This window comes from Neofelis nebulosa, chromosome 4, assembly GCF_028018385.1.
Source record: "Neofelis nebulosa isolate mNeoNeb1 chromosome 4, mNeoNeb1.pri, whole genome shotgun sequence".
In the NCBI taxonomy this organism is placed as follows: Eukaryota; Metazoa; Chordata; class Mammalia; order Carnivora; family Felidae; genus Neofelis; species Neofelis nebulosa.
In genome coordinates, this window is record NC_080785.1 from 45,259,439 (window position 1) to 45,271,645 (window position 12,207).

The 12,207-nt window shown below is 38.6% G+C and overlaps 1 protein-coding gene across 8 annotated transcripts in view; it reads right to left on the minus strand.

The window, feature by feature from the left end:
• Positions 1 to 12,207, minus strand: part of BBS9 (Bardet-Biedl syndrome 9) — a 458,930-nt gene that overhangs the window by 76,953 nt on the left and 369,770 nt on the right. For all 8 annotated transcript variants that reach the window (XM_058724629.1, XM_058724625.1, XM_058724627.1 and 5 more), the window contains one exon: positions 8,650 to 8,832. In XM_058724629.1, coding sequence (XP_058580612.1) covers positions 8,650 to 8,832 — 183 coding nt within the window. The remainder of the gene's footprint in view (positions 1 to 8,649; positions 8,833 to 12,207) is intronic.

A 12,207-nucleotide genomic window follows, 5' to 3' on the forward strand; every position in this document is an offset into this window, starting at 1 on the left:
AAATGGATTTTAGTTTACTACTTCCAATGCATTAACTTAGATTATTGGTGCCAAGTGTTAGATTCATTTTATGACCTACCTTTTCCTAGAGGACGCTTTGGAAAGCCTATAGAAAGAAGTGGGTATGTAAATTTTACTACACATCTATCAGCACTATTTATTGCTAAATTTGACTAAATCAATATGGGTGAGGCATACCTAATGTTTTCACTTGCATATATTCATCACTGGTCAGATTAAAAATTTCTGTGTTTACTGGATTAAATTACAGGACATGTGAATGAATATAGGTATAAATAAATACATGTGTGGTGGTCTGGCTATCAATTTACCTATATCTTTTGCCATCCATACAGGAGTGCTCAAGATGCACTCTTGCAGAACTCCAAAATATTTGAAGTTGCTTGCAAAAAAGGGGGTGGTACAAAATGGAAGGAGAATGCTTCCTTTTCTAATAAAACTATACAGTTGCTGAAGACAAATCTGTAAATGTGCGGAACACTATGAAAATAAATGGGGTATCAAGCAATCCCTAAATATTTATATCCAACTATATGCTTAATTTAAGCTTTAAGTCTGTGGGGATGTAAAAGAATCTGTCCCTACATTTATTAGAATACAAGACAAACACGTTGACAATTTCAGAATACATAATGAGAGCTAAATTATGTCATACCCCCAAGTGAAATTCACAAGAGGATGTAAGCCAGAATAAATAAGGAGGGAATGAGAATTGATCTGCTTCTTAATGAGGGTGGATAGAGGGGTAAACAGAGGACACTATGTTAGGTGAAGAAAAAAGCACTCTTAGCCCTGGCATGCTGGAAAGAAGTTGTGTACCCATGGTAAGTCAGATTTCCCAGAACGGAGGAGGAAAGCTGGGGAGTCACAGAAGCTGAGTTTTAGAAAGAAGATGTGGTGGTGCCAAGTGACTGAAAGTCCTGAATGCCTGGCACTGGAGCGCAAACTGAACCAGGAGCAGAGAGCCACAGAAAGTATGCAAGCAGACGTGTGACGACAGAGCACAGGGCTGAGTCTAGCAGTGAGGTACAGGGAGTACCAGAGCAGAGACATGGGCAGAAAGGCTATTTCAAATGCCACCACAGAAAGCCAGGTAGAATAACAAGGATGCAAGCCAAAGGGGTTTCTGAGGAAATTTCCAAATGAACAACAGCAGTCCAGAGTGACTGACTGACCCTGGAGCAGCTCTGTGTGTGGTTATAGCACACAGAGAGCGCTAGTTTTAGAGGAAAGAGTCCACAATTTCCACATGTACATTTCCAAAAGCGTGTAATGTCCCAGACATGTCAAGATCATCTCTTTATAATTAGTAGACTCAAACTAAGTTGGGTAAAGGTATTTTAGGGAAATTACATTACTATAAATACACTTCTAGCCATGAATCAAATCGGTGGGCGTTATGAGGATGATGATGATCATTATTTTCCTCACCATGGTTGTGTGAATTTTACTTAGTCATTTATATTTAAACCACACTTCGCTTCACAAAGATTTGGGGATGGCATATAGTGAGAGTGAAGCTTCAATTAATCAATTCTTTGCTCATTTATTTAGTCTCTCTACCCTTGAATGCATAGATAATATTAAAGACATCCGTTAAAGTACTGTTTCATATTTGGTATACTTAAGGGAAATGTCAAAGATTACACATCATCACTTGTATACTGCATTCTACTTGGCTCCTATTCTGATGTATTTCAATTTTTAAAACAGCAAGCAAGTTATCAGAAAGGCTCTGAGATAAGCATTACTCAACACCGGTGAAGTGGAAAACTATACCACTACATAACACCCCAGTTGCATGCAACTAGGAACAGCACAGAGTATGTGGCCATTGTGAACGTGAACTAATTCTTTTATGTTCATCTTGTTGGCTAAGATCAAGGGGAATACCAAAATATTTACTTTCTCCACTATGTTCCCATAGACATTTATAATTGTGATGATACTTCAACAGTCTTAAAGGCAGACTTGATACTGACACCAGACTTCCTCCTTTTGTTTGCCTTCTAAGACGAGGACATTAATAACAGCAATGATTAGCCATCTCAGTCATCACTCAATCCAGACAGGAGGCACAATGGCCCTTACATCAAATCTGACCTGTGACGTAGAAGCCTTCAAGCCTTGTAAGTGAGTCTTGATAAGTCCCTCCACACAATAGGATTTCCTATTATAAACATCTGTTTTCTCACATGAACCATGTTGAAAATGTTAAAAATAAGTCTCTCTTTCCATATCAGCTTGTAAAAGGAATAATCAATCAAAAAGTAAGGCTGAAGGTCCAAATCTCCTCCCCCACTGATGTAAATTTCCACCTTAACTTTCTCAGGGGATCTGAAAGTTCAATGTTAAGGAAGGTAACTGTTAAAATCTTAAGAACACAATAAAGCTTTTCTTTTTCAAATAGTAGATAATATCTACTAAAGATATTAAGTGAACTTTGAAAGAAAAGAAAAAGTAAGGCAAAATGCTACGCAATGTGCCAACATTCCTTCCAAATCTAAGACTGTACATAATCAGGTCTCCAAACCAGTGCTCCGTTTCTCTTTTCCTTGGGGATTCCTCTGGAGTCAGGTGGAACATAAATGAACATTTAGAGCCTAAGTCTGAGAAAGCCCATTGGGAAATAACACTATTGTTCCTACTTGTTCTCTTGCCATCTTCCAGACTTCATCTTTTTTTTTTTTAATTTTTTTAACGTTTTATTTATTTTTGAGACAGGGAGAGACAGAGCATGAACAGGGGAGGGTCAGAGAGAGGGAGACACAGAATCTGAAATAGGCTCCGGGCTCTGAGCTGTCAGCACAGAGTCCGACGCGGGGCTCGAACTCATGGACCGCGAGATCATGACCTGAGCCGAAGTCGGCCGCTTAACCGACTGAGCCACCCAGGCGCCCCATCATCTTAAAGAATCTTAGTCATCTAAGCTGTTGGCTAAGAGAAGGAGGAGCAGATCTGTACAGAGTTCAAGAAGGGCAAAGAGGATTTATCCATATACCAACTGCAAGTGATAGTGACTACCTCAAATGCTGTATTCAAAAGGATTCTGAGATCATGTTCAGGCTCAACAGGAAAGAATTTGTGATGATCATAATGTCTACCAAGGTCATGTGAAGGGGGAGTAGCAGCACTTGTGCCAGCTTATTGCCTCCCTTTTATGTAGATGCATTCATCTCCCTAGAAAAAGTCTGGTCATTGCACATGTGACCAGGCTGATGATGTCGGAATACCAGAAATAAGGGCTGCTAAAGCAAATGCCGCGGCATAACTTAATGTCAGTGTCCTACCCTACTTTCATTAATTTGCTAAACTGTGCTCAAGTTGTTTAACCCAACTGACAAAACCCTTTCTCTTTTAATGATAGAGAGTACTATGCAATAGAACGTACTGCAATGAAAGAAATGTTCTTTTTTGTTTAAAGTTTATTTATTTTGAGAAAGAAAGAGAGAGTGGGAGAGGGGCAGAGAAAGAAGGAGAGAATCCCAAGCAGGCTCCACACTGTCAATGCAGAGCTCAACGTGGGGCTCAAAATCATTCTGTGAGATCATGACCTGAGCCAAAATCATGAGTAGGATGCGTAACTGATTGAGCCAACCAGGTGCTTCTGGGAATGTTCTATATTTGAACTTTCCAATGTGGCTACTAAGCAGTTGAAATATAGCTAGTGAAATCGTGGAACTGAAATTTTAATTTTATTTCACTTTATTTAAATTTCACTTTAAATAGCCACATATGACAAGTGGCTACTAAATCAGATAGCCAATATGTTTATGGCTGACTGTGACTGGAATATGTTTGCTTACAATGTTGAAGTAAATCCACGGAGGATAGGCTCTAACTCTGTTTTGTTTATTAAAATACGCCAAGAACCTAGAACACTGCCTGAAACATAGTAGGTACTTAATAAATATTCACTGAATGCAAATATGACCGGATGAAAAGATTTTAAGCCAATCCTGAGGTATGCGGAGTTTTGCAGTTTTGGCTTTTGTGTAACATCACGAGAGAGGTGTTCTATCACAATTAAACACTCCCTCAGACTCAAACCATTACACAGCCCTTCATGACCTAAGTAGACAGTATTTTCCATAGAACTTCATGTAGATAAAGGGTCAGTAGATGTATGTTACAATTCCGCATTGCAGATACTCTGAAATCCTCAGCCCCTAAACTGAAAAGAAAACAGTTTTAGAATTGCGGCATCAGGTACACTGATAGAACACATTATTTGGGGCAAAACTTCTCCATCACAGGAAGATGGTAGGGACAATACTATATTATCAAATCCACTGATGGAACTGAGTTTAAGAGCTCTTTTTGGAGATGCCAAATAGAACAGTTAATGTGTTTTCTTAAAGTGAAGGGAAGTATCCCTACAAAAACACATTTGGCATATGTAACTTTCAACACCTTGAAAAAGTCACACATAACAGTCTGCAACACCAGCATTTATTTGCCCCCAAACAGTAATGAGAAGTGACAAAAATAGAAAAGCATTTAAGAAACAGATCAAAGAAAACAATGATGAATTCTGATCCAAATGAGATGGCATTTAAAAAAATACTGATAGGATATTGTGAAGAACATCACTTTTCATTAGGAATAATAAATTCTAAATATTTATGCTTTGTGAACCTGATGCCAGTTCAGAAAATATTCCAGAGTGAACTACGGCATTTAGCCTGCCGTTTGTGACACATGCCATCTAAATAACAATACAACAAACCATTGTGCAGTACTATGTGCAACATAAATAAAACATCTTCTGAGCACTTTCGTCCACCTCTCAATACTTGTGGGGACATCTGACCTTGAACTGAGAGTCTCTTCTGAAAATGTTGTCCACATGTCTTAAGTTCTCCCCCTCACACATGTACTCTGCCATCCACTTCCAACCAAACCGTCTAAATTACATTCAGATTTTTGTGGTATCATAATAACTTCAATATGGGATATATTTTCAACATTCTGGTCAGAGACTCCTTTCTTCCCCGTCTTACCCTCATTCCAAGTTATTTCAGGTTTGCATATTTCATTTTCACATCTCAGTGGGACACCCATCACATAACATTTATTTGTGAGGTCCAAAGGCATAATGCGGGGGATTGTGAACTAGCATGTCAAAACCACATACTGCATGCGTACGTCTTAAAGAATGAAAAAGGATTCCTTTTTTCTCAAGATATATAAGCTGTCTCAACAGTATAAGTCCAAAGTGAATACCACAACCTAATTAAAGATGAAGAGCATAACAAGCAGTATTAAAATGTCTTTTTGGATTCATTCTTTTTCAAGTTATGTTTTTATCAAATGTCCTGTCTTATTAATGGCTTCAATAGACATAACGAGTATACACCCCTTCTAATCTCGCCAAATTCAGAAGAAAGTTGAAAGAATTTTTCCCTCTATATTTTGGGAGTTATGACAGCAAAGAACACAGTGGCAGGCAGAAAGAAGCCTTGAGAAGATGCCTAGTCCATTCACCTGCCTACAGGGATGAACACACTATTCCCAGCAGAAGGAGGCTGTTTTGAAAGATCTCTAGAGTCAGAAATTCCACAGTCTCTCTGGGGACTCAGTCCCTACATTTGAGAACCTTTATTTCAAGGAAATTCTTCCTCTGGGTCTAACCACACTTCATGGCCACCTTCAGGAGCATGTGAGCCATGTGGTCACACAGGGCCCCGCGTTCAGAAGGGCCCCACACTTGATTTAATGTTTTGCCATCACCACCTTGAAATTCTTTTTTTTTTTTTTGAGAGAGAGAGAGAGAGAGAGAGAGAGAGAGAGAGAGAGAGAGAGAGAGAAAGGTGCTAGTGAGCAACAGGCAGAGAGAGAAAGAGAATCCCAGGAGAGGCAAAGGGAGAGAGAGAGAGAAGCAGGGCTTGTGTTAGCCCGAAGCGGGGCTTGTGTTCACCCAAAGAAGGGCTCAAGCTCACCTGATGTGGGACTTAAACTCACAAACTGTGAGATCATGGCCTGAAACATGAGATCATGACCTATGCCAAAGTAACATGCTTAACAACTGAGCTACCCAGGCGCCCCCTGAAATTCTTAATGTAATCTTGCACTTGTCTTCTGTAAGTGATGTCTGCTGGAACAGTGAATTATGTGTAAGAAGGGAAGACATGTGCGGTACGTATTCCTTCTACCTTTCTGCCCCATAAGCTTAGAATTCTATGGCCCCAGAATGAGTGGGAGACAGGGAGACTCAAAGCAAATACAAGGAGGGCATGTCTAGACTGATTAAGTGGGGGCACTGACAGCCTTTAAGGCGTTTCATTGCACCAAAACTTGTTTTGAATGAAGAAAGTCAGCAAATAGATTCAAAGAAACAGGAATGACTAAGGAAGTCCATTACACCCCTGTTACTTCCCTGTATTATCCGACTACTTACACTGAAAATGGTAACAGAAGGAAAGGGAAATAGAGTAACACAGAGCTCCTTTTTCTTTCCTTCCCTACTCATCAGTAAGCTGAAGGTGGAAAGTGTTGGTAGATGTGTGCATATCAAGAAGGGAAGTAAAAGCAGTTAATTTTGTGCAGTGATTCACAGCTCTGTAAGAACAAAATACATATGCATGTATGAACTACAAAATACAAATTATATAATTTTGGCGATTCTGCATATAGGTCCAATGCTCTTATATTTGTATTAAAACTGGCATTGCACATTATAAAGATTCATGGTAAAATTCCTGCTGACAACTTAAATTTTTTATTTTTCTTCATTTAGAATAGCATAAAATAGCAAATAAAAACATCATGATGAGACAGAAAGTAAATAGCTTTGTTTTAGAATCTGTTTTAACAATATTTTGGTTATTTTTCTACTTTTTTGAACAAGGGATCCACATTTTCACTTTGCTCTGGGTCCTGTAAATTATACAGCTGGCCCTGCCCTGCTTCCTCATGCTCCAGATTATATCTACTACATCTGTTCTGCCAAGTCACTTCTTATTAGCTTTCACCCTTTCTCTAGTCATTCACCCAACAAATATTGACTGTGCTATGGTCAGGAACTGTGCCAGAGGCTGAGTATAAAAATGAGTAAGATATAATTCCACTCTATTCCATTATCTCATTTAATTCTTATTCAACTTGGGTAGGTCCTATTATTGTTTCTAGCTTAGAAATACAGAAGTAGAGATTTAGAACAGCCAGAAAACCTGATCAGAAGGACTTTATCATCGAGTGGTGGAACCAGGAACTGAGGCCACCAAAGTCTTTCTGACTACTTAAATCTGAGTTCACAGTTATCATTCTCACTAATACAACCCAAATTGTATTCTTTGTTCTCTGTTATTACAATGTCCACATTTCTGGCTTCTCAAAGATCAATTTTAGCAGTAATTTCATTTTATGAATTTAAAAAAAAAGGTATACTCTAAATTGTTTCCCAATTTATTTATTAGTATTTTGTTTATGATATAAAATACAGCTTGAATTTTTTTTTCATCTGACAATACTTTGACCTAATTATACAAAATTACATTGAACAGACAAAGCCTGTGATTTTCAAAATCTTGTTCATGACTTTGTTTGCTAAAATACAGTGTATTGATAAAAACCAAAAAACAAAAAAACAAACATGTGCTTTGAAAGCAGCCAGACCTGGGCCCAAACCATGGCTCTATATCCACTAGTTTCCAAAAGGTACTTAACTCTCAAAGCCTAAATTTTCTCATATGTTAAATGGAGGTGAAAATAGTACCTTAACAACCTTCTAGGCCCATGTTTAAGATTAAATGAGACAATCCTTGTGGAACACTTAAAATATCACCTCGTGCCTATTTAGTAAGTACTCAGAAATGTTAGTTTTAGTACTATCATTTTTACCCTATGTTCTCATGGCTATGTTTGAAATGGCTTTTTTCATGAAACGGTTTCTTCCAATACAAAAAAATGAGTCCAAGAGTCTCTAATTTCCAAGAAGTATATTATTTCTTTGTAAATAAAAGCATGCAAAAAGTTCCCTCATGATGACACCTGGTAGTCATACAAACCTCTACAATTCGAGGGGTCTGAGATGTTTTTATTCATATAATCTCAACAAAAACTCTAAATATGAACCCTCATCTTCCCCCCCACTTTGGTTCTAAACTGCCTATTGAAAGGGTCAAGAGTAAAAAAGTTTATACACTATGTATTAAGAACTATATAAATGTGACAAAATATTCCTGTCATTTGGCAAGGCTATCTCAGTTCTCCCTAACCCTTGAACTGACACTTAAATTTAAGAACACTGAGCAAATTAAAATGGCTGAACTGTTTTCTCTGGTGGAAAAGGAAAGGATTAGCTAATCTGAAGGTTTACTGCCATCACTCAGGCAGTCAAATGACTGTTTCCCTGGCTTCTAAGTGATTGAAGAGCACATAAAAAATAGACTGAATACCACATAAAAATGGACTCTATACCTATTTTTAAAATAGCTCTAGAAAAAAAAAGGCCTTCATTTGACATTTTTATTATGATTTAAAGAAAAGGAAAACAGGATCTGGGTTAAAAAAAAAAAAAAAGCCTCCATCAGGTACCTTAGAAAATACAACAGCCATGTGATATCTTCTTAAAACCACAATCTTTTCAATAATGGCTGTTACCATTGCAGAGTCGTGGGTCCTTACCAATTCCTGGGTGTCCTGCTGCAGTGGCAGAAATGCTGCTTCCAGAATAGCGATCTGGTCGGTACTAAGCTTCTGCCACAGCCCAATCAGCAGAATCACCAAATGGGTGGCACTTTTCAGCCTGGTGAATGACTGGAACAGACTGTCTTGGTTTTCCTCTACTGCATCTGCGAGAGCGATTACCTGCAGAAATGACAAACTTCAGTTAGGGATAATTTCACAATGCTTGAGCCCTCAACAAATTGCATTTGGCACACTTGTGTTTTTCTTTAAAACAGCTTGATGAACTTTGTCTTCCACAAACACAAGCTATGTTGAGTAATAAAATAGTTATCATTCATCTGCTCACTTCCTTCTTTAAAAAAAAAAAAAAAATCCCTGATGTAATTTCAAATCCATATGGCCAGGGGATGAAAATATCCATGAAATCAGCTTAATGGGGACATTGTTTTGTGTCTGGTTCACCATCAATTGACCTTCTACAATATATGATAATAGAAGTAACCTCTAATACAATTCTTATAGTCTTTATTACTAGCTAGAGATGGATCAATTAAAAAATATCAAAATAACCACATTTGCCGCGTAATTTAAAATAATGATTTCATTACATCCTTTTCAGAAAGTAATTATCTGCCTCTGATTATTAGTCTTTATATGCTACATGGTGTTGAGATATCCAGTATTTCTTTATTATATCCAAAAGGTAGATAATGTTCAAACATTTGACCAATTGAGTAATGTCATTTTTAACACAAATGTCAGGCGCTAGCCCACAGGGATCTGAAAGAAAAAAAAACGTTCAGGGTGTGTTAGCTTTACAATGCCAAATCTACTTAGGATAAAACTGGCAGGAGTAGAATTGGCTTTTTTTTTTTTTCATCCTCTTGAATACTCTTGTGGAAAAAAGAACTAAAGCAACAATTGAATAGAACATCCAAGACTGCCCATTGGTGTTTTATTTTAATGTCTCGGTGAATTTTGTGCTCATTAAAAGTAATGAACTGACTGGCCCAGAGGCTCAAGGCGTCTTACAGCCCCCAGAACAGGAATAGGAAAAGCTAGGGCAATGTGTGCTCCTTTCTGTCAGTCCCTGCCAGCTTGAGGGACTAGAGCTCAGATGACTTTCAGAACCCTAGTGCAGATGAGCCATTTGGTGATATTTCATGGCTTATTGAAACTGGCCCAAAGGGCTTGTTAAAAAATCATCATTCAAACAAGTAAGAGTTTACAGCTGTGTGGTCTCCCAAATTCCATGTAGCAATGGGGGCTGTTGGGGGACAGTCCTCAGAGTGTCTGGGAGACACTGGAAAAGAGATGTAGGTTAGGAAAAGACAAAGCTGTCAAGGCAAGGTGTTTGCCTGACAATGCCAGGCAGACCATGATACTCTGGCATTTGGTTGAGGGCCTGCAAGAGTTATAAAAGACAATCACAACTCACATTCAGTCTCCAGGGAACCCTGGGAGTTTGGACCAAGGTCAGCATTGTAATAAAGTGCATTGCTTACTACGTACCTAGTACTGTGCTACCTTCTTTCCATAGGTGTTCAAAACAGTACATGATATCTTCTAGCCCATAAGGATCTTATAATTTTTTGGACAGGAAACATAAATATCCAACCAATTAGTGGAAAGAAACATTACTGTAATAATGTCCTAATTGTGCAGAACAGAAAATAAGTGTAAAAGAAGTTCGCAAAGGGACAGATTACTATGGGCCAGAGTTAATATCCCTGGGGCCTCTTTTACTCAAATGAGGCTTGGAACTCATCCCTTCCCTATTACTTCAAGAAGTCTCCTCTAAGAGACAGAGGCCACTTTCCATAAACCAAAACACCTGGAATCATCTGCTTCTTCCCCCAGCTTCACCATGATTACAACTGACTCCTGTTAAAGTCTACATTTATATTCTTTTTTTCCTGTGAGTGTTACCAATTAAGCCTCATTGTGGGAACCATCATATTATGACACAGATGCGTATTGTCAATAAGCCCAAATCATACAAAGATCAAGGTTATAAACACCTCCTGAGTGCCAGGTATATGCAAGAAGTTGCAGAAACCACTCTAGGGAATTCAATGGTGACAGATTTCATCTCTACCTTCAGAGAGTTAATAATGGGAAAAGGAAAATACGTCAGAGGCAAGTGGCGACACTGTAGGGAAGACCCTATGAACTGTAAAGGAAAAATGCCGTCAATATTATGATTAGTAGGTTAATAATAATCCCTGTAATTAAGTGAGCACAGACTGCATGCCAAACATTCTGCTGTGCCATACAGGTACCAGTGTCTTCAATCCCCACTCCTCCACCTGGTTGGCATATCTCTGTTTTACAGATGAGGCCTCTGAGGCTCAGCGGATGTAAGAAATTTGCCCCGTACTGTGCACAGGGATGTAAACTGTGCCTGTGCTTCGAAAGGCTCCATGCTTGGTTTAATGCCCTGCTGCCTCTGTCTTTAAATTCTTAATAATTTTATTTTTGAACTTGTGTTTTATACGTGAAGTCAATGATGGGGCAACAGAACATACACATGAGCAGAGGAGATACGTTCATTAACTTACGGTTAAATGCTCTTATATTTGCATTTAAAACTGGCATCGAACAATATAAGGATTGATGGTAACATTCATGCAAATAATCTTAATTTTTCTATACTTGGAATGACATTAAATAGAAAATAAAAACATGAGAAAGTGTGAAAGAGAGACTGCTGAAGAAAGGAAAAGGCTTTAGATTTTAGTGGCTATTTTAACAGCACTTTCTTCCTGACTTTTAACAAGGGCCCTGCATTTTCATTTTGCACGGGAAGTGCAAATTAAGTGGGCAGCTTGACCATCACATAGCAAGTGAGAGACCAGGAGTCGCACTTTGGAGTCTCTCAATCCAAACCCTGCGTGCAACCTGAAGCACCTGCCAGGTTCAGAGAAAGGTTTAACTATTACTGAGTCTGGAGCACTTTACAAAGGAAAAGGTGGAGGAAGAAGCAACTTGGCCAGTTCCTACAGGCTCCAGAGAAAGGACAGGTTGTCCTGTTTTCAATTTTGTGTGCCAGCTGTTAAACACGACCATTACTTAAAACTTAAGTTACATAAACTTAAAGAAATCACACCAAAACAAAGGTGATAAATACTCAAAACTCATTACTTCTTAATTAGTTCACTATTATCTAGGCCCTTGAGGTCACTTATGCCTACCGTATCTGTACATTGGAAACACTCTGCAATGGTGGGCTACTGCCCATTTCTTCCCAACTTCACCTTCAGTGACCTCACGTTGGTAGCTTGAAATCAGCCATGGTGGAAGTATTTACCACATGAACACCAACAAATGTTACAGAGCCAGGTCTCCCCCCAAACTCCCACCTTCCCAGAGAACCAGTTGTCAAATATTTACCAGTGTGCCACTGAGAAGAGGTACCTGAAATCCATCCTCAAGAACAGATATTGGGTGAGGGGGCTTTAAAAGTACAGGAAACAACTTGAGCAAATTCATTAAAGCAGAAAAGTAGAGGCTGCTTGTTCAGGAAGGAGCAAATATTCCAGTTTGGGAAAAGCA